The 26765-nt window shown below is 37.4% G+C and overlaps 1 protein-coding gene across 1 annotated transcript in view; it reads right to left on the reverse strand.

The window, feature by feature from the left end:
- Positions 1 to 2822: 2822 nt before the first annotated feature.
- The window catches only part of Pspc1 (paraspeckle component 1), a 57135-nt gene continuing 33192 nt past the window's right edge, over positions 2823 to 26765 (reverse strand). The window contains exons 7-9 of the mRNA XM_051143180.1: positions 9088 to 9145; positions 5175 to 5344; positions 2823 to 3158 (exon numbers count right to left, since the gene is read on the reverse strand). Of these exons, the coding sequence (XP_050999137.1) occupies positions 2973 to 3158; positions 5175 to 5344; positions 9088 to 9145 (414 nt within the window). The 3' untranslated portion in view covers positions 2823 to 2972. The remainder of the gene's footprint in view (positions 3159 to 5174; positions 5345 to 9087; positions 9146 to 26765) is intronic.

Raw genomic sequence — 26765 nt, forward strand, 5'->3', positions numbered from 1 at the left:
TTTTGGCTGGTATCATCTGACACTGAATTTCAATCCTTTTAAAGCTTTAACATATAACTGAACGTATTCTTTCACAACTCTTCATTCATTTGAATAACATATTTGCATCCTTTCCCTCACCCATAATCTGTGATGTAACTGTCTACCTAGCCGTTTACCATGGTACTTAACAGTCAACATAGGGTTTACACGTACATACCAAGTTAATGTAGTATTCAACAGGTATTTTTGAATAAATTTTTGTTATAATTTAATATTTGAAAAACAAGAGCCAAAGCCTTGTCCTTGCTGCTAGATCCTATTACTAGTAAAGGCCAATCATAGCTAAGATATAATCACCCAAATATAATGACATTTTAAAAGCAAATAGTTGATATTTAACTGAATGTTTGGTGCTGAAAATAAGATTTTAGAAATAGGCCCCAAAAAGTCAAAGAGTAAGTTAAAGTTTACAAAATACAGATAATCCAAGGTTTAAAAAACAACAAAAAGAACATACACACACCCGAGAGGAAGAAAAAAACATACAAAAAAGTGTTTACTTACTAATTAAAAGCAGAAAATTTCAATAAACAATTAGATGTTCCTTTACTTTATGAATAAGCACATCCATCCTGAATTCTGCAAGATTTTAAACCTGATTATGTCAAGACAGGAAAAGAATTAAGACTGTAGAATTATAAGATTTAAAATATGCCATGTTAATTTTTGCTGGAACGAATTATGATAGCACGTATGACATCACACTACATTAGAAAAGGTAAAACTATCGTTTTCTTTACTAAATTTTTCCTACTAATTTTAAGCAAATGATATTCAAATCGTCTATGGATGCTGATTAATGAGAACAAAGCCTGAAAACAGCTGGGAAGTTGCGTAACTATACAAAACCACTGCAACTGAGTGACCAGTAGTTCATGGTGGTCCATTTGACGGTCACTCAGAAGCTGAGTCCTCTCAGGGAAACCTTGGTAAGGACTGCAACCGGTTTTCTTGATGTAGAAAAGGCTGTGCAGACTCTTTTCTTGGAGCTAGAGCTGAGCCTGGACACTGGGCTCTCAGGAGACTAGGGCAACTCAAATGTTCTTGAATGAATCACACAACGTCGCAGCCCTGGACAAGGGCAGCTTGAGATTAACAACAAAAGATGATGCATCTCGAAATCTGAATTTAGGACTTAATCAATTACTTTGGTGAAAATTGCTGGAGGACTGTACTGGAAAGACAGTTAAAAATATTTTTTTTAATCACTTAAAACTGTAATTACTTTAAGAACTCATCTGCAAATTAATGTTACAAATTAAAACCAACTCTACTCCCCACAAGCTTATACTTATAAAAGTGTAATGAGATTATTCTGGCTTTTATTTTACAAGCCCAAAATCATTATTTTCAAGTAATTGCTAAAAAGAAAGCTTCTTCTGGATATTCCAGATTTTTAGAAAATATTCCCACTCCACTGCTGTATCTAAAAGAAATGACAAAATGAAAGATTATTTGGTACAAAAGACTACATCTCAATCATGCTTTACAACCAATTGCTTTACGCAAGGCTTTTGACTGACTAAAGTCATCTTTCCAAAATACACCTTTTGCCAAACCAAGTAGAAACTATTTACACAAATAACATCTACCCCAAATATGCTACCCTTCAGAGAGGCGTTCTGTGAAAGGACAACATATGAATACGTGGAAATTTTATGTTAAAAATACCTGCTATGATCATTGGCTATTCACTTGGATATTTAAATATAAGACTCCATATATATAATGAAATTATAGATAAATATGGATAAAATTACAATATGGCATCAATTTCTCTCAAGTACTGAAAATGAAAATTTGAAACCGTACTTTCTACAAGGATCTGATTAGATGTTACTGACCCTGCCGTACTGAGGGGCAAATCAGCATTTCAACGGTATTCCCCCCGCCCCCGCAAAAGAACAGTAATAATCAGTAAATCAGACAGGGTTTACTGGACACACTTAGCAAAAAGGAAATATTTCCAACACAGCGGAGGTACAAGAAATGCTTAAGTGCTAACTTAACTGGTTAGGATTAAAAGACCACACCCTCTTTTTACTCTCATTCTAACAAACATGGTTGGTTGGTTGGTTGGTTTAAAGCTTAACACTAACTCTTCAAGTAATAATTGGGGGAAATGTAGATGCTGATAATAAATAAATGATGACACAAGATTAAAATCAGGAATTATTTTATAAGCAAAAGAGATTTATCTGCAAACATTTTTTTCAAGATTCAAAAGATTTATTTGAAAAACTCAGCACAGAACAAAGATGTCCTTAATAACCTTTCTCGGAATATATGACGTCAGAGTCTATATGAAATGTAAGCAACAACTCTAATTTTACACAGTATTGATGTTGTGTACAATCTGAACCCCCATGCCTCCCACCCACGAATATACTACACTATCTACCCCTTACTGACAGGCTTTCACTAACAGTCTGAGCTCAGAGCTACTAGAACAAACAGAAAAGCACAACCATTTCACTGTTAAGAGGTATGAAGAGCTAAAGCGACCACAGCAAGGCTGGTATGTCCATGAGGGAGTACCACTAAGGACATTTTTTTAATTAAGCAAACTCGTTTCTTTATTAAGTAACTACATAGATTTAAAATAATGTAGCATAGCTGTCCTTAGATAAGGTCACAAACACATTTCAACATTCACAATGATGGGCATCTTCATCACTAATCTACAAAGCTCATGAACAAAGAAAAAAAAAAAAAAAAAAAAAAACAAACCCAACCAAAAAAAAAAAAAAAAAAAAAAAAAAAAAACCAAAAACAAACAAACAAACAAAAAACCCCAAACCCTCAAGTTTTACAAAAGAAAAACTTCAGTCTATGTACATTAACAGTAAAACCATTTCTTCCAGGTAACAGACAAAGTGTAAAGGCATACCATTGATTTTTATTCTAAATAGCCAGGAATGAAAGAATATTTAGTATCTCCGCCGCTTATTAGGGCCTTCAAAGTTACCCCCTTGACTTCCTCTACCAAAGCCACCAGGACCAGCACTCACAGGACCTACACCACTCATTGGTGCCTGCGGGGTTTCAGAACCTGTTCTATTTCCCATAGGTGAGCCCATCTGGGATGGAGGTCCTTGGGGAAACCTATCATTGTGCTATAATGACATATAATAAAAGTCCATTTGGAACGAGCCAAAATATAAGTGACATGAAAAATTGGCAAAATCCCAAGTGGTGGTGTCAGGAAGTTCAGCAGAAAGTCCAGCAGAGTCAGGATCAAACATAGAAGGAAGAAAGGAGCAATTTAATTAGTTCCTGTTTTTAAAAGTAATAATAAAAGTAATAATAATAATAAGCACCTGAAGATTTATAAATTATTAATGCTACGTCCCATTTTGTGGAAAGAACTGATTCTGACATAGCAAATGCCTCCTTAAACTCAATCAGTATATAATACTGCTCTGATCCCTTTTTAAAAAGTTTATATTCATGAAATTATAATGTAAAGAAAAAATGTTTTTTTCTTGTTTTTCTTAGAGATGGAGTCTGTATGTGTAGCCCAAGCTGGTCTCTAACTCATGGTTCCTCTGCCTCTGCCTTTAGCCCCAGGCACTGGGACTGTTAAGTGTGTACCGTCAGGCCTGGCAATAAAGATATTTTTTAAAAAGAAATCAGAGATGTGAAACTGAGGAGCAGCATCATACTGTTTTTAAAAGTAAACATTCTATAAACTCAATTATCAATGACTTAAGACACAAAGCACTAACACGAAAAACAAAAGCCTGGGGTTTTTAATATGGAGACATATGAAGTGCTTTTCTTTAAAGAGCAATAATTAACAAAAGATTAAGTTTTAAGAATTGTTTTAATAACCTGAATTATTAAAAGCACATTACACATCTGAATCACTTATTCTGTGAAACTACAAAAGCTAGCCTCAAGTGATGAACAAAATTTTTTAAATGTAGATGCAAAAAAAGAAAAAAGAAAAACCCAAGGATGACATTTACATTAAATGTACACTTTTAGAAAAGTGTGTAGGAGTCTAGTCATGTATGTCTATGTTACTGCTAATGATGAGATGCTAAAAAACCTAACAAACATACTTCAAGTTTCAGAATTACACTATAAAAATGCTGGCTGTCGTAAAGGAGCAAACGCACTGACTGCTCTGTGTGCCATCTGTCTGTCCTAGATACTACAGCCCTGCTTCTTTACCTCTCTGAACAATAAATGTTAAGGTGATATTAAAAAGCCAGTGTACGCTTCAGTTCCACAACGCACAGCGCTTTCCTTTTAATCCCTAGGGCTCCCTCTCCCGGTGGATGTACACATGATGGCATGTCTAAGTTAACTGCCAGTGCGTTTCCTTAGCTATAAGTGGAACAGTAACCGTTGGTATGGGAAGCCCAAAACTAAACAGGCTTTTAAAAATCTAATCACCAGTTTTCTCTTTCAGACAACTGCCCATGGGCATCACATGAGGAAGAAACACTTTCCTACTAAAAAGCTTTAAGAGTCATCCGTCCTACCAACTGGTATGCAAAGATGATAGAAATTACAAAGAGAAAATAAATTTTCATGTTTTGCACACAAAGATATCTTCACACTCTTGGATAAAAAAAAAATCCATGTATTTAAATTTAGTAACAAAAGCAATTAATAATTCTATGAAGAGACTATAACAGTGTATCTTTAGCCTTTTTAAAAATTTAATGTTAACTTTTTCCCAGCAAAGAGAAATGGTTTGAAATAAATCACAACATGATGCATCAAAAACTAAAACTTGTTTTTTCATACATAGTAGGGTTATGTTTCCATAGGTAAATAATCCACGCAGAAAGAGCACAAATGTAAATCTGCAGCATTATATCCATCCATTCACAGGCAGATACAATTAAAACACTGAAGAGTAACTGTAGTGGCCCAAGTATTTGCTCGCTATTGAGGCAGCAGTCTGCTGTGATAGCAGTCCTAACAATAAATCATCTGGACACTTAGGAATTGTCTCAAATAAATTTAAACGTAAAAAAGATGCTTTCTCTTTGCTAGCTGTACCTCCATACTGCCAAAAGTAATGATATCAAGTTATATTAAGTGTGAAGTTATCTTTGAGGCAGAAAAATGTTTAGTTATGAGATATAATCAAATAAATTTTAGTGATACGTTACCACTGCGCCATTATCTGGTATCATTGGAGTTCCCATATTTGCAGCTCCTTCTGGTCCCATGGCAGGACCAGGACCCATTGGAGGGCCAGGTATAGTTCCTCTGTTGTTCATATTCATACCCATCATTGGAGGAGGCCCTTGGGTACCAGCAGGTGCTGGGCTAAATGCATCTATGCAAAACAATCTACACTTAGAGCTGTCCTATCTTAGTTTAGTGAACATTAAAAACTTTACAATTCATTCAAACCTATACACAAAACTATCACCAAAATAATTCTCCTTCCGTGAGAATGGAACACTACACCACCAGTAATGCAGCATCATATATAAAGTAAAATTCTCGTTACTAAAACAAACCTCCAAGAAGTAAGTAGGGCCACTCTCAACTTTTTAGAGCAATTGAAGCTAAGGTATTCAAAGTTTCAAGTCAGTAATATTAGCTGTAGCTCATATTTAAAGAAAACAATCCTTAATAATTTTACATTCTACAAGGTTTTAATAAGTAATAAAGGATTCATACTAAAAAAACCACACTTGTCTTCCGTAGTCATAGCATAAAAATATTAGCATATAAAAACAATAAATCTTAAGGAAGAAAATTATTCCAGGGAATTACACAAAAATAGCTATAAACTAAACTAATCCCATAGCTTTTACATAGGCACTAAATCTTTAAAAGCTTATCAAAGAAAGATTTTTCAATTTTATATTAAAATATGTAATCTAAACAAACAAAAAACCCACAGCTTCTTACTAACTTGGATAAAACAGTGTTTTAAAACACAGTTACATCCAAACAGACCAAATGATCACATGGCTACTTCTAACAAAGAAAGTTCTAGAAGGGAGATACTCAGAATTTAATTCAGCCATCAAGATAGCCACCTGGGTCCTATTACAGTAGTGTCTGAGCTGTACTGAGACATATATGGTAGTCTCAAATAAAACATTTTAAGGGAAGATTTTTTTAAAAAGTATACATATTTATCATAAAAAACAAAAACAAAACAAAACCACTGATACCATTTAGCAATTTCATCATATGGGCTAGTATTTAGAGAGACAGATCTGAATTTCTTTTCTTTCTTTCTTTCTTTTTTGGAGGGGGGAGGTGTTTCGAGGCAGGGTTTCTCTGTGTGGCCTTGCCTGTCCTGGACTCCCTCTATAGAGCAGGCTGGCCTTGAACTCACAGTGACCCGCCTGCCTCTGCCTCCCGAGTGCTGAAATTAAAGGCGTGCGCCGACACCGCCCAGCTGAATTTCTTAAGTATACATTATAAAACACTGGCGTTTTCATTAAGTCCATGGCAGAAAAGCTACTATAGCTGAACACTCTATAGTCTGCAGACTAAGGAGCAAGAGAAAGGAAGAAGTGCCACTCCTTACCGAGACATGGCATCACACGTTATTGCCCTTTGAACTCTTAATTCAAGAAACAAGCAATTTCAAAGGAAAGAATAAATCCCTTAATCAGCATACTCTTCTAACTAATCAATACTTTAAGCTAACAGTTTCTACTTCCTCAATATGGTTAAACATGTATGTGCATGTGCATGCGTGTGTGTAGCCCTCTTAGCTCAACTTTCTCTGAAAAGAACAGATTAAAAGTAGTTTCCCCTCCTTTTTTTTTTAAAGGAGGGTGGATGGCTAACAAGGTCTTGTTTGTAACCTAGGGTGACTTGCTGCCATATACTCCTGCCTCAGCTTTTCCCATGACAGAATTATAGCTATGAGTCACCAGTGAGCTCCCTTCTCTTTAACAGCACATAACTGTTAACCTTAAGAGTTTAGACAGCTAATGACACAAGTCGAAATATGTAAAATACTCCCCACTATCTATCAATGACACAGAACCGTATTTTCATTCGTATAACTTCTACCTGTGCAGACTGAAGAAATGCCGGCATTATCTATCTTGCACATCTACTAGTAATACTTCAAAAAATGATGCTGCCACACTGTCAGTATTAATAGGATTTAATGCTTGCAAATACAGGGCCTTAAGCACAACCACTGAGCTACAACCCTACCTCAGTTCCAGAACTTGATGTGCTATGACAGCGTTAACAATTAACAATTCAACGGGATGAGAATTGCAATAAATCATCAAAATATAGTTTAACACTGAAGATTAAAGAAATGGACCAGACTTTAGGAGAGTGATAAAAGTAATACTATCACTTTGCAATGAATGTTATAAAATTCTAAATTTCTCCTGAGTTAAGTAATACAAAGGCATTTTCTTCTCATAAAGGTGCAAATCAAGCAAAATGTTTCCAGATGTCTCTGCACTATCAGAAATCGCTTATAATTTTATAATTCAAAGTTTGATTCTGAGGCTTATGACAATTATAACTGTCTTTGATTGTACTTAATAATATTCCTCTAACTCTCCTTAACAATACATCTATTACATTATGTATTATCCAAAAATTATTATGAAAAACAAAACAAAACAACAACAACAAGAACAAAGACAAAAAACCCGAGCCACTGCCAGGTATGTTGGTGCACGCCTTTAACCCCAGCACTCAGGAGACAGAAACAGGCGAATCTTTATGAGTTTGAGGCCAGCCTGGTCTACAAAGTGAGTCGAGGACAGCCAGGACTACAAGACAAACCCTGTCTTGGGAAAAAAAAAAAAAAATCACTATTGTGTAGTTGTCAGAAGCAGTAACACGCTAAGGAGAATGTGCAGAGTATCACAGCTCTTATGTGCCATTCAAGTGGCATACTTTAATCATTGGCCAATGAATTATATTTTATATATTCACTTTTATATTAAATTGTCCCACAGAAACTGGTCATGAAATTAAAATCTATATAATTCAAATGTATATGCTGTTTGAATAATTATACCATCAGATCAGAGCAACTCATGTTATTAAAATATGTGAAGAATGAGATAAAATTTAAAACAAGGAATGTATCTGTGAATAATTTCTACAGTTAGTTATTAAAATTACTTGTAATTCCAGTTCTTTTAGTCAGGTAATCTAGAATAATTTATTACAATTTAGTCTTTTGGCCGCCAACATATATTGATTTTAGCACCTGTGGTAGCAAAGGAAGCATGAAACATGACCTTGCCCCACAGACCTCAGCGTGGTTAGTGCATGGACATATGGAGTCATTAGTTTAAGATTTCTAAGTTGGAGCTTTGTTTACAGGATGATGTGGCTCGGCATCTTTCTTTTTTCTTTTTTTTTTGGTTTTTCAAGACAGGGTTTCTCTGTGTAGCCTTGGCTGTCCTGGACTCACTTTGTAGACCAGGCTGGCCTTGAGTTCACACTGACCTGCCTGCCTCTGCCTCCCCCACTGCTGGGATTAAAGGCGTGCACACCACCACACCCAGGAAAAATTTTAATATAACTACTTTCTTAAAATTTTTACAATTCTTCTAAGGGCATGTAAGACATCTTATTTCCTCAACAAGCCATAGAAGACTCTGAAGGAACAGTCTATTCTAAATACTGTAGGGAAGGAAAACATCCAAAATATCCTGTAATGTAAATAAAAAGTCTAAATCTCAAACAAAAACAACAACAAATTTTAAATAGGAACCCTAAAATGGTCTGTGTAATTTGAAAATACAACTCAGAAATGTATCGATTTCTGAGATCAAATGAAACTTAATTTGTGCAATATGACAGCACTGTATTTATGTCTCACAATGAATAAACTTGTCTCACCATGTATCAAAACCTAGTTTAGGGGCTTCTTTCACTGATGATATCAAACTGTATCTTTTAGTTACAAAGTATTCTTCCTGAGATACATTTTTATTTCATTTATTAAACATAATATCACCTTCATAAATTGCATGTTTTAGTCTCTCAGCATATAGATACCACAAACAGCATACAGTCCCCAAAAGATTACAAGTAAGTTATGTCTTTGCTTCAAATCCCTACCTCCCATGTTTATTGCTCCACGGGGACCCATATCACCCATTCTCATTTCCTGTTCTCTCTGTAAGTAAACATAGGTGTCAGAGTCAACCTATCGATCTTATGACTTGACATTTCCCATCTAAAATCAAACAAAAGAGAGTGAGTTGGGATATCACTTTCCATTAAAAACGCTGAAATTTTCCAACATTATTTATTTAGCAAGACTACTAGAAAAGACAAAATAACAACAACAACAACAACAACAACCCTGCAAGCATCTAGGGCTAATAAGCATTAAGTGTTTAGAGTATCCAGTCTCCACTGAAGACTAGACTGCAAATGAAACAGAGTACATAAAATCTGTCAGCTGTAATGCTATTACTCCAAAGAAACTTGCCTAGACCTTTTATCAAAGAATAACCTAATATTAAAAATTAAGGCCAATTATATTTAAGTTCCAGATTGCTAAAGTCTTAAAGTTACAGGCAGTTTACTATATAAAACTTATAGCTTTTTTTTTCTTTAACTAACCAGGTATTATTCCACCTACGGTCTATAGATACACCATAAGACTTCAGTCCACACAAGCAGTTATAAAAAAAGTTTTATATAATATTGCTTTCCTTCAAATAAGCAGTTGTTTTACTTAAACCATAAATTGTTTCTCATTTGCCAAGTTCTGAAATGATGCATTGTACAAGTTAATTGTAACAGAAGACGTAGGTCATATAAATGAAGAACTTTTGAAATTTCATTACAGCAGTTACTTTGTAAGAATCCGACAAAATTAACCCAGTAAATTTACTCAATAACAATGAAGTTGCAACAACACCATAACCAATGTACTAAGTGTCCAAATCATGAAAAAGTACTCTAAGAAAAAGAGTCGATGAATGTTTCAATTCAATCTATGGCTGAATGACACACAAGTATTCTTTGGAAAAGCAATTATTGTTAAACATAATGTTTATTGGAGAAAACACCATACAAAACCTACGACCTAATGGAAGGATAAATGGCATTAAGTAATAAGCGTTTTCTTTAAAAGTTGCTGGAGGGAGGGTAGGGTATAGTGGTAGAGCACCTCTCTATCAAACACAAAGTCCATGGTTGGATCCCCTAGCACAGTTATGTGGAAGACAAAGTCCTGTTTAATCTAAAGAAATACATATTTTAGTAAAGCATTAATGAAAGCAATGTGTAATGAACAAAGCAGTAATACAACCCAAAGACATGGTTTTTGTCACTTTATTTAGAAAATGTAAACACCATACCTTCCTAAAAGCCATTTTTCAACTATCCTAGAAGTCTTCTCATAACTAATAGATACCATCACTAACATATGGAAGGGTGCGGCTAAAGTGGAGCATGTCTTTTGTCCCAGAACACCCATGAGGCAGAGGGAGACAGGTATGTGAAGTACAGGCAAGCCAGATCTATATGAGATCCTGTCTCAAAATGAAAAAAGGAAGATCATGAGACCAAAATGACAACCAGTCAAGCATTATATGGAAAACACTTTAGACATGTTAAACAGTTCTTCTTATGTCTTCAGACTGCTACTTTCCGGATCTACTGTTACATACTTCTACTAAAGTGCAAAGGAAGCAAAGACTGTAGCACAGTGATTTTATGACCTGAAAGAGAAACTAAAGAGTATCATCTATCTACAACTTAAGAGAATTCACAACTGAGTGCCAACCCAAAAGGCAAGAGACTCTTAAACTCTCTTAGAAAATTATATTTTAATGATGTTGGAGATGAAACTGAGCATTCAGGAGGAAAGGCAAGTGCTAAACAACAGCCTCAGACACGGATACCTTTTAAAACAGAAACAAGGCAACAAGCTCTTTCCTTTATGACTTTACTGTAAGCATCCAGTGTGGTTAAAAAGAAACTCTAACATCTCAACAGCCTGTTAATAGGGGCAGAATAATGGCTCATCGTTTAAGAGCAACTGCTGCTCTTACAGAGGACCTAAGTTCAGTTCCCAGCACCCAAACCAGGCAGCTCATAACTACCTCTAACTCTAGCACCAAGGAATCTGATGGCCCCTTCTAGTCTCCAAGGTGCCTCACATATATATAGGATACACTCACAAAGAAACCTAAATTAGAAAATAAAAGACTTCAATACCAAGGCTGGAGAGGTATCTCATAGCAGTTATAGGTTGTATAGGCCAAGCTCTTATTGCTCTTGCAGAAGATCTGGCTTTCATGTCAGAGCACACTACTGGATGGGTCACAACTGTTAGTAACTCTAATTTCAGAGAAACCAAAAACCTCTTGTATTCCCTGAAGGCACAAGTACACACTCACACACAAACACACACCCACACATAAAGGGAAATCTTTAAAATTCTCATGCAATAAAATAAAACTACAATAAAAATTCAAGTTTTAAAATAGACATTCAGGAAGAGACGGCCCAGAGGTTAAGAGCACTGTCTGCTCTTTCAGAGGTCCTGAGTTCAATTCCCAGCAACCACACAGTGACTCATAAGCATCTATAATGAGATCTGGTGCCGCCTTCTGGCCTGTTGGCTCATATGCAGGTAGAGCACTATAAATAAGTAAGTCTTTAAAAAAAAAAAAAAAAAAGATATTCAACCCCATCAGGCAGAACTGCGTGTGTGCATGCAAATGGCAAATGGAGACCCAACATCAATACTAGGTCTACTTCCTCAATCCCTTTCCACTGTTTTTATCTGCACCGGGGAGGGGTATGGGGGAGTACTGTGTATACCTGGCTGTCGTAGAACATGTTGTCTTCAACACACAAAAATCTACCTCCTCTGCCTCCTGAGTGCTGCCAACATCATGCCCAGCCGTACTCCATCCTTTTTTGTTTTATTGTTTTGTTTTGTTTTAGAAACTGGCTGGCCTGGAACATGCTATGTAACTTCAGCAGGCCTCTAACTCAGAGGAATCTGACAAACAGGTGTAAGCTGCCATGTGGGTGCTGGGAATTGAACCAGGGTCCTTTTGAAGAATAGACAATGCTCTTAAAGTCACTGAGCCATCTCTCCAGCCCCACCGTCCAGCTTTGTATTTTGATTCTGAACCTCAAGGTTATCAAGTGAACTAGGCTGGGGGGAGGAGTTTTAAAAATTGGCCCCAATGTTCACCCAACACACAGACACCAAAGTTGGACTTACAGATGCACACAACCATGTCTGACTGCAATGCCTGGCTTTGTACATGGGTTCTGTGGCCTTGAGCTTGGATTGTAGGCACTTCACCCACTGAGCCACCTCCCCAGCCTATTTCTACAGCTATCCCACTATTGCAGGAGATAAAAGTAAGATACAGAGCTAGTAAAATAACTTGCTCTAGGCAATATAAAGAGAAAGTGATAGTTATCTAATCAAAATTCTTTTAATAAAATTCATACAATTCCTCAATACTTTAATTCTTCAAAAATCTCAACAGGAAAAACCTGTTAACTTAAACAGTAAGACTTATCTTTCCATAAAAGAACTATAAATTAACAGATTACAAAATAAGAAGCAAAGTACAACCGTTTTCTAGAACCAAGTACAGAAGTACATTCCATAGTAGGAGTCTATGAAGGACTACTTAGAATAGCCACAGTCCTTTCAGAAAATAAAGTAACTAAAATTGTTTTTATTTAACAACTAAAGTTCTAATACTAAATTATAGAGCTATGGTCTTTTCTCCTTCTTAGATAGGGGTTCTCGTGTAGCGCTGGCTGTCCTGGTCTCCCTTTGTAGACCAGGTTGGACTCTTAACTCACAGAGATCACCTGCCTCTGGCTCCCACGTGCTGGGATTACAGGCGTGCGCCACCACGCCCCACCATTGACAGTGAGATCTATCAAGCATTTCCACAATGTCAACATTCATGTCATTCCAAAATGGTAAAAACAAGGGTCATGAGAAAATCATGATGTTCAACACAATCAGAGACACTGAAACCACTGTGTAATAGCAACTACCAAATTTCTGACATACACCTAACTTAAACTATGATTATGAATATCTCAATGAAGCAACAAAAACTAACTAATTGTACTAACCCTTTATCATCAGCTACGTGGATTTTATGATGATCTTACACAGCTCAACAGGACACACGAAGAATGCGCCTGCTATATTATAAAAGAGGATGGTTATCTCTACAACAGTGTCTATGCCATTGGGTTGCACAGTAAACAAACCACTTTCAACGCACTGTAACATTTTTACCTAGGACTTCAACATCTGACTGCTGAGATGCTACTGAGAAATACAGTTTATGTAAGAGAGTAGCAATTAATGATTTGCTTTAAAAACTAGTAATTCTCTAAAAATGAAAGGTTCTACCCTGAATTGAAAGCAGCAGACCAATAGGTTTTAGTGCAAAAGCATTTCTAAAATACTACCATTCAAGTATTATCCTTGTAAGAGATTTTCTTTCTAAGGACTTTCTGGGAGAAGGGAACATAGAGTCTACTGTGCAGCCCTGGTTGGCAGGGAACTTGACATGTAGACCCACCTCGCCTCAAGCTCCATGATCAGCCTGCCTCTGCCTCCCAAGCACTTGGAATGAAGGTGGGCACCACCACATTTGGCTTCATGGGTGCTTTTGAAACTGGTGAAATACAAAATAAGCATGGGAAGACAACTATTTGAAATGACAGAATAGTAAAAAAATTTACAACCCTACCGCTTCCCCTACTTCACTAAATTAAACATTAAGATACAGAAATGTAAAATAAAGACTGCTATTCCTTATATAGACATTTTAAAAACTATTTATTTACTTTTAAAAAATTTTATGTGTGTGTGCCACGTGTGGGCATGTCCACAGAAGCCAGAAGAGGATGTCACAGGTGCGTGTGGACATCTGATAAGGGTGGTAAGAAACAGTTTGAGCTCTCTGCAAGAGCAACAAGTGCACTTAGCCACAGAACCATCATTTCCACAACCCTGATTCCCCCCCCCCCCTTAATGTGCTGTAATTTGTAAACTGGCAAATATTGATTAAAAGCCTCTTTCGGGTCTTCAGTAACTCTTAATAGAATATAAGAATCTAGATGCCATAAAGATTGACACCCCACTGCTTTCCTTACTGTGCTTTCGTTCTGAAATAAGATCTCTTCTAGAGGAGCTGGACTGAGCTCACTAAGCAGCTGAGGCTGGCCTAGAATTCCAAACTCTCAGCCTTCAATTCTCAAGTGATGGAATACAGGCTTATGCTGCTAATCTCACCTGAGGATAGATATTTATATATTATTGTTTTACAGATATAGGGCTTGGTTTTTTTGTTTGTTTGTTTTTTGCCTACTTGTATATGTATGCATTACTTGTTTGCCAGGTACCCACAGAGGTCAGAAAAGGGAAAGAGATAACCTGAAACTGGAGTTACAGACAATCGTCAACCATCATGTGGGTGCTGGAATTGAATCCTGATCACCTCCAAGCGTAGCGAACGGTCTTAATTGTTTAGCCGTCTCTCAAAGCCAGCTCCACTTTTTAATCATATGTACATCATGTGAGTGTATACTACATACGCATGGGTGCCTGGAATCAAACTCAGGTATTCTAGAAGAGCAATTCACTCTTACAATGCTGAAACCAAGACAGGCGGGGTGGCGCACGCCTTTACTCCTAGCACTTGGGAGGCAGAGGCAGGTGGATCACTGTGAGTTCGAGGCCAGCCTGGTCTACAAAGTGAATCCAGGACAGCCAAGGCTACACAGAGAAACCCTGTCTCAAAACAACGACAACAACAACAACAACAACAAAAACAAACAAAGCTGAACCATCGCTCTAGATCCAAGAGAAGTCTGTAAAGTTCTAGTCATTCTTCAATGAAATACAAAGTAAAAACAAAAGGTCTATATCAATGTACTTTTCCAAAAGCATGGCAAATAAACATGACAGTATTGGCATCTGATAATATTTTTAAATTTAATATTCAAGTTATAAGTATGATTTTAAATATACTGTACATTTCATATAGTATAGCGTTTTTCACAATTATTTTGTGTGTACTGATATATATGCACATACAAAACAAAAACTTGCAGAAAATGATTATTTCCTTCTACCAGGGATACAACTCAAGGCTGCCAGGCAGCAAGCCCTTTTACTTACCAAACTACATTACCTGCCCAATTGGCTTTTGAGACAGGAAGGTTTCTCTGTGTAGCCTTGGCTGTCCTGGAATTTGCTCTGCAGATCAGGCTGGCCTTGAACTCAGGAAATCTGTCTAGCTCTACCTCCCGAGTGGTGAGGATTACAGGTATGCACCACAGTGTGCTCCCCCCTCCTGAGGGAGCAACGAGCGATTGTCCGGGCAGAAACTCACGCTCTTTTCTTTTTACACTGGCAGCAGCCCTATTGGAACGCCTTGTGCTCAGAGGGCGCAGATCTCTCAATGTAGTTTTTTGTTTGTTTGTTTGTTTTGGTTTTTCGGAACAGGGTCTCTGTGTTAGCCTTGCTGTCCTGAACTAGCTTTGTAGATCAAGCTGGCCTCGAACTCACAGGGATCTGCCTGCCTCTGCCTCCAGAGTGCTGGGATTAAAGGCGTGCGCCACAACACCCAGTTCAACATGTTTTATTTTAAAACAATGCCATTTTAAAAAATCACAATGTGCAAGGCAAAAGTAAAGTATTTTTTCTTTGAATCCAATTTCAATGGCCTTGAACAACAATCAACAAGTTTCTAAGAACTGTCTAGGTATATCAACTTTTGACATTTTTATGTATTTGAACACACACAGTGTAGGTCTTTTAAAAAAACAACAACACACACACACATGCACACACATGCTGGTAGTAAACAAGATGCAACCTTACCAATAAATATGTCTAACCTAAAGTTATAAGTGCATCAGCTACACCTAGCAATTCTTTACTCCTCGTCTTTGGTAAGAATGTGTTTAACAGGGTACTAAGATTAGATAACTGGCCAAACTTCCATGAAAAACATTAAATAAATATTGCTAGCAAGCAAAAAATATTAGCTAAGTCACTATTCGTAGGCACAGAGAACAGCACAAAAACTATCACCACGTAATATATTAACAAAATAAAAATAAGAAAAGTTTTGCAGAGACTGGCTGCTGCTAACCAAACCAATACTGAAGAAAGGCTTGGAATCTTACCGCTTTCTTCTTTTCTCCTCACAGCTTTCTTTTCAAGTCTCACTCTGGCCCAGATTGGCATCTCATAAAAGCAAGCCTCCAGCATCAGTCTTACAAGTATGGGGATTATAGGCTCAAGACACAATCCTTGGTTAATTTTAACACTTTTTAATCAGATATTGAAAATAAGTCCAAAAACTCCATGTAATTCACAATTAGAGGAGTATCTGAAAAATGTAAACTCACAGCATATAATCTTGACTTTCTGCCTTTAATTTGAATACATGTATTCTAAACATAGTCACCTATGCTTACTACAGGAAATAGTCCTCAGTTTTATCATTAAACAAAATTTGTATCACATGTAATTAAAGAATTGAAATATTTAAAGAGGCTAGGCAGATGACTCGTTGGTTAAGAGCCCTGGCTGCTCTTGCCAAGGGACAGGTTTAGTTCCCAGCACCCTCATGGTGGCTCACAACCACCCAGAATCCCATATGGGGAGCCAATGCCTTCTGGCCTCCCTGGGCACCAGGCACACAAGTGGGGTACAGACACACATGCCGCCAAAACATTCATACACATAAAATAAAAATAAAGAAGAGGAAAAGGAAAATCAAAAAGGAAAAAAGAAAGAAAAGATAAAAAAGGAAATATTCAAATAGCCAAAGTCTGACAATCAGTGACATTAGTCATGCTAGACAACGCTAGTAATGACAGTAAACGGCAGGAGGAAGCCTCATTCATTGTTAGTGGGAATGCAAAACAGCTTCAGCACTGTGAAAGACTGTCTGGTGGTGACTTAAAACTCATTACTCTTTCTATATGGTCCAATACTCATTGTTTTGCATTTAACCCAGGGAGTCAACTGGGCATGAATGTTAATAGCAGCTAAAATTTGAAATCAATAAAAATTTCTTCAAATAAACCATGGTAAATCTAGGAAAACAGAATTATTATTCAATGCTGAAGAGAAACGATTTGTCAAATTATCAAGATGCAGAGAATTTTTATTCTTAAATGAAAAATGCCAAATGTAAAGAGACAGAAACCATACACTGAGTTATTCTAAATATAACATACTAGGGACAGTAAAACATGGCCACACTAAAACGAACAGTTTGTAAAGGATAAAGAGGGAAGGCTAAATAAGCAGAGCACAGAAACACGGAGAGGGGTGTGTGAATGGAGACACTCTGCCCAATTCCAGAATGGTAAAGGACATTATACATTTGTGTCAAAACTCTTAAACTACTGGCTGTAACTGGTAATGTGTGCCATGCAGGCTCATCTAACCGCGATCAAACCCGCCACGCTGGCACAGAGACAGCGCGAGGATACAGGGGACAAGGCACGCTGGAAACCTTCACACCTTCCCATCAGTTTTCTTAGGATTTTGAAACTACTTTTAAGAGTCTACTAAAACATGGTGGCGCACGCCTTTAATCCCAGCACTCAGGAGGTAGAGGCCCATAGATCCCTGTGAGTTCAAGGCCAGCCTGTTCTACAAAATAGTCTAGGACAGACAGGGCTGTTACATAGAGAAACCCTGTCTCAAAAAACCAAAAAAGAAAGATAGAAAAGAGTCTCCTAAAAGAAGAAGGCGGAGGGGAGTCAGAAAGCAAGAACAGAAGGTGTATAGGACAGACAGCCTCAAACACAAAAGACAGAAAATAAATTTAAAAGTTTACAAGGTAAATGCTTCATTATCTACTTCAATAATCAATTACTAAGTTTATGCTATAAGTTAGTCATTTAAAAAAAAAAATCAGCTGCATGTGGTGGCGCACACCTTTAATCCCAGCACTCGGGAGGCAGGTAGATCCCTGTGAGTTTGAGGCCAGCCTGGTCTACAAAGCAAGTCCAGGACAGCCAGAGCTACACGGAAAAACCCTGTCTAAAAAAAAACAACCCCCCCCAATCAAAATAATTGGTCTTTGTCCAATCAGAAATAAAAATAACAACAAGCAGGGAGATTACTTAAAACATAAGGGCTTTCACTCAATAGTGCATTTTAAAGCTTTAAATGCAGCAAAATCAGTAGCTGCTTTAAAAAAAAAAAAAAGACTTATTTATTATTCTGCTTGCATGTACACCAGCATGCCAGAAGCGGGCACCAGATCTCACTATAGATGGTTGTGAGCCACCATGTGGTTGCTGGGAATTGAACTCTGGATCTTTGGAAGAACAGCTCTTAACCTTTGAGCTATCTCTCCAGCTCTTAAATTTTATTTTTTTTTTCAAAGTAGCTGCTTTTTAATATATGGTATTTTCCTGAGACTAAACTGTACAAAACCACATATACTCAGCAGACAAAAGGGAACATATATTGTATAAAAATTAATATTTGAACTGAACGTAACATTGAGTTAATTTTATTTTTAACATTTACCTGAGGACATACAATAATGATTATAATTTTCACTTCTCATACCAAATCTCTATAAAGAACTGTTTTTGTGTTGTTTCCTGAGCTAGGTTGTCACTAAAACTCCTGCTTTCTGTCTCAGCTTACCTACTAGGATTACAGACTACATGCTGCTGAAAAGATGCCTCTGGTTGCTAGAATACACCAGTAATACTTAATTATTGTTCAAGTTTAGTTTAGTGGGTTTTTTTCTTAAATAATACCAAACTACTAAGAGAATGAGCAATGGCACCAGCAACAAAACAAATACGACTACTAGATGTTAATAAAACATTCTAACAGGAGTGGGTAGGGCAGGTCTGCCCCCTTTGACTTGTCTCTGTCACCCACTATGTTTTCTTATGATATGCAACTATTGATTTGATAGGTCAAGTTATGAAAGATGAGCCAAAAGAACACAACATAGACTGTATAGAAGACAGTGTGAAGCTGGTCCCATGAAAAGGAGAAAGCAATGGAGGAGCGCATCATCTGGTCCCACATTATCAAGAATCACACATGTAATAAGGAGAAGGTCCTTTTCTGCTGTTTGCTTTCTACATCACACCAACAGTTTCCCAGGAGCACTGCGGTGTTATCAAATACATTTTTCCTAAATAGGCAGCTCAAAGTAACAGATTTTATATAATTTTTAGATTTTAAGTGCTATAAAAGAACCAGTTATATAAAATTTGAAACTGTAAAAGAAGCTATTGCTACAACTGTATCAATGTTGACAATGCAGAGAACTAGTATAGCACAGAAGTCAGCTTACATCAAATACAGTTGGGTTTACAATCAAGAAACATGATTTAAGATACAGAAGACTTAAGACAAAAAACGCACACTTACCAATAAACTTTGTTATTTGAAATTTTTAAAAGTCTTTGAAAACACAATTATAATAATCAACAATCTAACTTAAGCACATTACCAGTAGAATATGCTCACAGACCAAGGTTTACACCACTACCAGTGCCCATTTATTTAGTTTAATTTAGAATCCTAATTTAGACATTTAAGTGATAATACACAGCTTCATGTTCTCACTATTAAAGCATAGAAAAATTAGGTGTAGGCTATTCTAAAAAAACATTTTAAAAATATAATCACCAACTAAAATAATTCCCGCAGAATGCCTCAACACTAAAGTCACAGAGCAGAAATAACAAGCCAAATATAAATATTCTTTCTTCAAAGCTGTTACTAATTCAAACTACTCACTAAATAAAAGTACTGACTACACATTATACACATTAATGACGTTTCCAATGCCAGGTTCAGCTTCCACTTTTTTTGTCTGTTTTTTTGAGACAGGGTTTCTCTGTGTAGCCTTGGCTGTCCTAGACTCACTTTGTAGACCAGGCTGGCCCGGAACTCACAGCGATCTGCCTGCCTCTGTCTCCCGAGTGCTGGGATTAATGGTGTGCGCCACCACGCCTGGCTGCTTCCACTTTCTTACTCTCTTCTTCATTTACTCAAAAAAGGTAAACTTACCGTCTGAACCAAAAGTTATTATAACTTACCATTTCGAATGAAAAGACTTGGCACACCTATAACACAGCAGGGTAATGAACCAATTTTATCAGTTAAAATTTTAAAGAAAACACTGAAAATAAATTCTCCTCAGATTACTACCCAGTAGATAATTCCCTCTCTAGGCCCTCAAGAACATTTCAGCAGTACTTCTGAAAGGCCCTGTAGAAACTCTGTAACAAAATCCCAGCACAGGAAATAATGTGCAATTTTTTCCCTTAATAGAAAAAAAAAAAAAAAAACTTCCTTTAATGGAAACCAATCTTGTAAAGTATATAGTCTCACATTGAAAAGTATGTTTGCTGAAAATAAAGCACACATATAAAAAAGTAGGTTATTTGCAGTTTTTAAAAAAAATATTCATTATATGATTCCATTATGTACTCTATTAAAAATAGTCCATTAGTTTTATATCAGTGCCATCCTGTGTTGTTCCTACAATCTACCAAGTGCTTAATCTAGGAGAAAATATACCAAGGTCCAGTGACTCATAGAGTATATTTAAAACTATAATTGCAGGGCTGGAGAGATGGTTCAAAGATTAAGAGCACTGAATACTCTTCCAGAGGTCCTGAGTTCAATTCCCAGCAACCAAAGGGTGGCTCACAACCATCTAAATGTGATCTGTTGCCCTCTTCTGGCATGCCGGTGTACATGCAGGTAGAGCACTGTAGTCTTAATAATAAAATCTTTAAAAAACAAAAAAACTATAATTGCAGATTATCTACCTACCTTCCTTCCTTCCTTTTTGGTTTTTCAAGACAGGGTTTCTATGATAGCCTTGGTTGTCCTAGTCTTGTTTTGTAGACCACGCTGACCTAGAAGTCAGATCCAGCTGCCTCTGAGTGCTGGGATTACAGGTGTACGCCCTCACACCCCATCACTACCTATCTTTCTCTCAATCTACAGCATCTACCTATCTATGTAGCATCCCAGGGTGACCTCAGGGTTGTGGTCCTCCTGCCATACTCTTAGAGTGCTAAGATTACACGCTTGAGCTCCTATGCCTACACTGGCATGTGGGGCAGGGACACACACACACATACAAAAGAACTATTTAGTTCTGTCAGCTTACATCTAAATAACTACATTACAAATACACAAATCCTGCCCTCAAAATAGTCAGCCTGATAGTAATCAAAGACACTTTGGAAATTAGAATGTACCAAGCAAAAATGAAAGGGAGTACGGAGAATAATCAGAGGTAACACACAAACTGTGTCTGTAAAGAATATATATCAAAGACAATCTCCAGGAAGAGCAGAGTAAGAGAGAGAGAGACAGAGAGGGAGGGGGGGGATGAGGTAGGGAAGTGGGGGAGGATGAGAATGAGTATATAAATATCTGGGTTATCTTTCCTCTGAAACACCAAGCTTCCCTTGGTAAGGTGAATAAAATATAAATAAAATATGCTAATAACTTCCATCAGATGTACTCAGGGAAAAAAACCTTTACATATGAATCACAGAAAGAACAAAGGAAGCACTGTTCATAATCTTAAGACTGACTACATGATTCTTCTACCAAAGCCAATTTTATGTCTTCTGTTTTAAAAAACAATTTAAGAACTGGAGGTGATGTTACATGCCTTAAACCCCAATATTTGGAAGAAACAGGAGTTTAAGGACAGTCTGGTCTACATGGAGGGGGGAAAAAAAGCAATTTAGAACACTGTATTTACCTGCTCCAATTTGTATGAAAACTTGTAAGGTTATAATTAAACATTATTAAAACTAGTAATTTAATATAGAGAGTTAAACACCTAAATAAAAATGATCGATATATTTATGTGTACAGATGTTTTTACCACATGTATGTCTGTGCACCACATGTATGCAAGTTCTCTTAGAGGCCAGAAAGTACTACATCCTTTGAGGCTGGAATTACAGCAGGCAGTAAGCATGGCATATACATTTATGGGTGTGGAAACTGAGCTCTGATCTAGAAAAGCAGCCAGTGCTCTTAATAGTTGAGCCATCTCTCCAACCCCCTGATCAACACTCAATTCAAATATATCTAATCATCAAATTCCTAAAGACCATTCTCAAAAACACGAACAAACATCAAAAGCTTAACAAGTATGCTTTTGTTTAACCCTGAGTCTAAGTGGTTTCAGTTAGATACTCCAAGCTACAGGTGGCATTCTAATTAACAACCCAGGCTCCCCGTTCTTTTATAATGCACTCAATAAAACAAAAGGGTCCTAAAAAAAGTACATACCCTCCCTAATATTTAGAAGTCCTTAGCTAATAGAAAGAACCAATTAAGTGAAAGCATAATAACCCAAAATGGATAAAAAGAAAACATCACATGTAAGACCACTGCAACATCACTGCAGCATTCACTTAGATTTTACCATCATGTCAAAGTCTGTCAACTAGCTGACCTGCAAGTCATGCCAGAGTCTAACACAAACCCTTTCTTCAGTATAACCCCTAGTTACTTCCACAGAAAGCAATGGCCATACGAATTACTTGTAAAATGTCCTTTGAATGTTCAGTTGTCTGACTCCTCTCCATTTCTCTGGGGGGGGGAAAAAACTCTATTGCAAGCCAATCAAATTATTCATTAGATAACTTACAAGGAAAGAGTGTTAAAATAAACCATGTGGAAACCACAAAATTACAACTTGTCTAAAAAATATATATTATTGCAGAAAATAAATGTGTACCTACCCATCCTCTCAACAGCAACAACAGGTGTCATTTTCTTTGCTAGCTTCTATTAGTGAAATTTTACTCCTCCCAAAACCTGTTTTGAGTTTTGTACATGTTACACCAGAGCAAATCAAGTTGTTTAATTGGATCATGGAAGTGATGGAAAACAACACCCATAGAAGACACAAACAAAGATGGACATGGAGGTACCAATAACATAGCAAAGTTGACACTGCTGATCAAAAAGAAGTGACATTAGAAAGAATGTTTTAACCCTTCACTGACGAGAACTAACAACATTTGGAAACCCGCAAAGAACTGTGTTTGGCAGCATCACTTTAGCAGTTGTTTCTTAACTCTTGCTCTGATTTTACAAGATTATCATGAACCTAATTTGGATTCCTCAGGAACCTTGGCTCTTATGATATGAGCAGATCTGCTCAGTGGGCCTTCTAAAAACACTGGAAAGGAAACATATACATTAATTAATTTGCATTGTAACTTACAGGATGTTAAAGAGTTTGGGTAGTCTGAGCCCCCCTTCTTTAAAGATTCCCAATGATCATACTGATTCTAGATCAGGGAACAGCAAACAGGGCCAATTAGTAAGTATTCTAGGCTTTGCTTTTTGATATAGAATCTTATATTGTTCACAACTAGTCAACTTAGCCTCTATAAGGCAAAGCATGCATTAACAAATCTTGGTGTTTCATTTTTTTAAAACACAGAAGGCATGCAGATTCAGCAGGCCTTCTCTGGTCTGCTGATCCCTGGTCCAGATGAAATAAATGACTAAAAACTTACAATGCCATTAGTTGAGATCATATCTCCTACATATAATATGAAAGACCAATTCAAGGTTGACATTCAAATCCACAAGGCACTATTCATATAGAGTGCTGTGCTGTTTAAATTGTATGTATGAATCCCCAACTCTCTCCCACGTTTCCCAAGCCTATTTACCACTAAAAACTTGTACTAGGACCGTGGTGATTCAGCACATTTAAGGCATCTTAAGCTTTACTAAGAAAGTTAGTAAATTGTCCAACATTTTAAAACCCAGGGCTGTGTCTCCAACATAAACCTACAGATTCAAAATCCTCGTGGATCTCAAATTCTTTCATTGGTTTATGGATGTGTAACAAGGACCCACTGCTCTAGCAAAACACTGTGCCCAAGTACACAATCCTAGAATCTGCTCTAATCACACAAACACAAAATGATTGATTTCTAGGTATAAAATGTAGGGATTTACTGGGAACAGTGGTGTGCACACTCTCACGACCAGCAATAGGGAAGCAGAGACAGGGAGATGAGTTTGAGGTCAGCCGATCTAAATTGCAAGTTCCAGGCCAGTCCAGGCTATACATAGCAAGACCCTGTGTCTAAAACAAAAATACAACCCAAGAAGTAGATCGGCCAGGTGGTGGTGGCAGATATCTTTAATGCCAGCATTCAGGAGGCAGAGGCAGCTGGGTTGCTGAGTTTGAGGCCAGCCTAGTCTAGAAACCCTATCTCAAGAACAAAAACAAACAAAATCAAAACAAACAAAAAGGAATTCTTCCTAATTATGAAAAATAATGTCCTTAAATCACTGACTCTAGTTACATTTGTTCCTTCCACACCTGTTTGGACCCTTTTTCTTTGGGGGAGGGGGGCGGGAGGGAGCACTAGTGATGTGCTATCACTCAATTAATACAGGATCATCCCTGAGTCCTCCCCCCACATCCTCCCCCCCACGACAGGGTCTCTCTGTGTAGCCTTGTCTGTCCTAGACTCACTTTGTAGACCAGGCTGGCCTCGAACTCAGTGATCTGCCTACCTCTGCCTCCTGAGTGCTGGGATTAAAGGCATGTGCCACCACGCCCGGCTGTCCTCTCTTTTTGAGTCAGGGTATTATGTAGCCTAGGCTGGCCTCCAACCTGGTACATAGCCAATACTGACCCTGGCCTTCTGATCCTCCTGTACAGGGCTGCACAGAGAAACCCAGTCCCAGGTAAGAAAAAAGAAACAAAAGGAAAGGAAATAAACACATATGCAGGGTCCTAGAGAGAAGACTCAGTGATTAAAGAGCACTAGTGGCCCTTTCAAAAGACATGGGCACCAACGTGGCAGCTCGCAGCTGTCTTTAACTCCAGGTCCAGGGACTCCCATGTCGTCTTCTGATCTCCATAGGGACCAGGCACAGGCATGGTACACATACATACATGCAGGCAAAACACACATACACATACTCATAAGATAGTCTGACATTTTCTAAATAATGAAATAAATTCTTCTAAAGAAATAAAGTATGAAATAAGACTGACAACATAATATTAACTTATATCCCAGGAGTTCTTAAAAAAAAAACTAAACATGTATATCAAAAATAATTATGTTAAAGGCTTACAAAGACATATCTAAGTATGTTAAGTTATTCCCCATCCTATGCTAAAATATTACTAAAGGAATAAAATGTATACTTCATGGCCTCATGCACTTAGCACTCTTGAAGTATATCCAATGAGGGAATGACAAATTTAGAGGCAGATTCTTAAACTAACCAAGAACACCTGCTTTGGCCGTGATCTGAGCAAGGACAACTTACCATTTGACTCCTCCCATTAAACTGAACAGTGAAAAAAGAGAGAACACATAAACATAGTCTGATTTTAAAGTTTAAAAAGAACAAAAAGGAATTAAAACTGTAGAAATTTCTTCCAAAAGTACATTTTTCAAATACAAGAATGCAAAAACTAGCCGGGCGTGGTGGCGCACGCCTTTAATCCCAGTACTCGGGAGGCAGAGGTAGGCGGATCACTGTGAGTTCGAGGCCAGCCTGGTCTACAAAGAGAGTCCAGGATGGCCAAGGCTACACAGAGAAACCCTGTCTGGGGAAAAAAAAAAAAAAAAAATGCAAAAACTGCCTCAGAGACTCCTGTTAACTCAATGTTTGGCCATTAGCACAAAATTATTGAAATCAATAAAGTACTACTGTAATACTTCTTTTAGTGTTTGGTTTATTTACCATAATAGTAGCATTATAAAGCTAAATGCCTTGTACTTACAGTTTCTGTTCTACTAATGTTTGTTTGTTTTTTCAAGACAGGGTTTCTCCATGTAGCCTTGGCTGTTGTAGACTCTCTTTGTAGACCAGGCTGGCTTTGAACTCATAGATATCCAAGTGCCTCTGCCTCACTAGTGCTGGGATTAAAGGAGTGCAACCACCATGCCCAACTCTAAAACATTCTTACTAGCCAGGCATGGTGGTACATTTAATCCCAGCACACTAGAAGGCATACCCAGGTGGATCTCTGAGTTCCAGGCCAGCCTGGTCTACATAATGAGACCCTGTCTCAAAAAACTAAAAGCAAACAAACAAAACGTTTCTAAGTAGAACCTCTGATTTTCCTAGTAAGTATTAACTCCACTGTTACTAAAATTATCAAGCTCATTAAATATAATTGAAATATGACAGCTCTTCAGAAAATAGTAGCTATATAGCCTTCCAAAATAACTATTAAGAGTAAATGATAGCCGGGCGTGGTGGCACACGCCTCTAATCCCAGCACTCGGGAGGCAGAGGCAGGCGGATCGCTGTGAGTTCGAGGCCAGCCTGGTCTACAAAGTGAGTATATACTATCTAAACCTATTCTAGTAAAATGATCTTATGAAATGATACACAATCCAATTTATAAATGCCAATAAAACCACCCTGAGTATTTTAAATGTCTAAGTTTTATATTCCCAAAGTCCACTAGATAGTTGTAAATTTTTACCAATTAAAAAAACTCTGGGGCTGGAGAAATCGCTCAGAGGTTAAAAGCGCTGTGTATTCTTCCAAAGGTCCTGAGCTCAATTCTCAGGAACCACTTGGTAGCTCACAACCATCTATAATGAGATCTGGTACCCTCTTCTGGCCGGCAGGCACACATGCAGACTATACATTGTATATATAATAAATAAAATCTTTTTTAAAAACAAAGTTGAAAAAAACTTCTGAAGCTGGGCACGGTGGCACATGA

The sequence above is a fragment of the Acomys russatus genome, chromosome 3, assembly GCF_903995435.1.
Source record: "Acomys russatus chromosome 3, mAcoRus1.1, whole genome shotgun sequence".
Classification (NCBI taxonomy): Eukaryota; Metazoa; Chordata; class Mammalia; order Rodentia; family Muridae; genus Acomys; species Acomys russatus.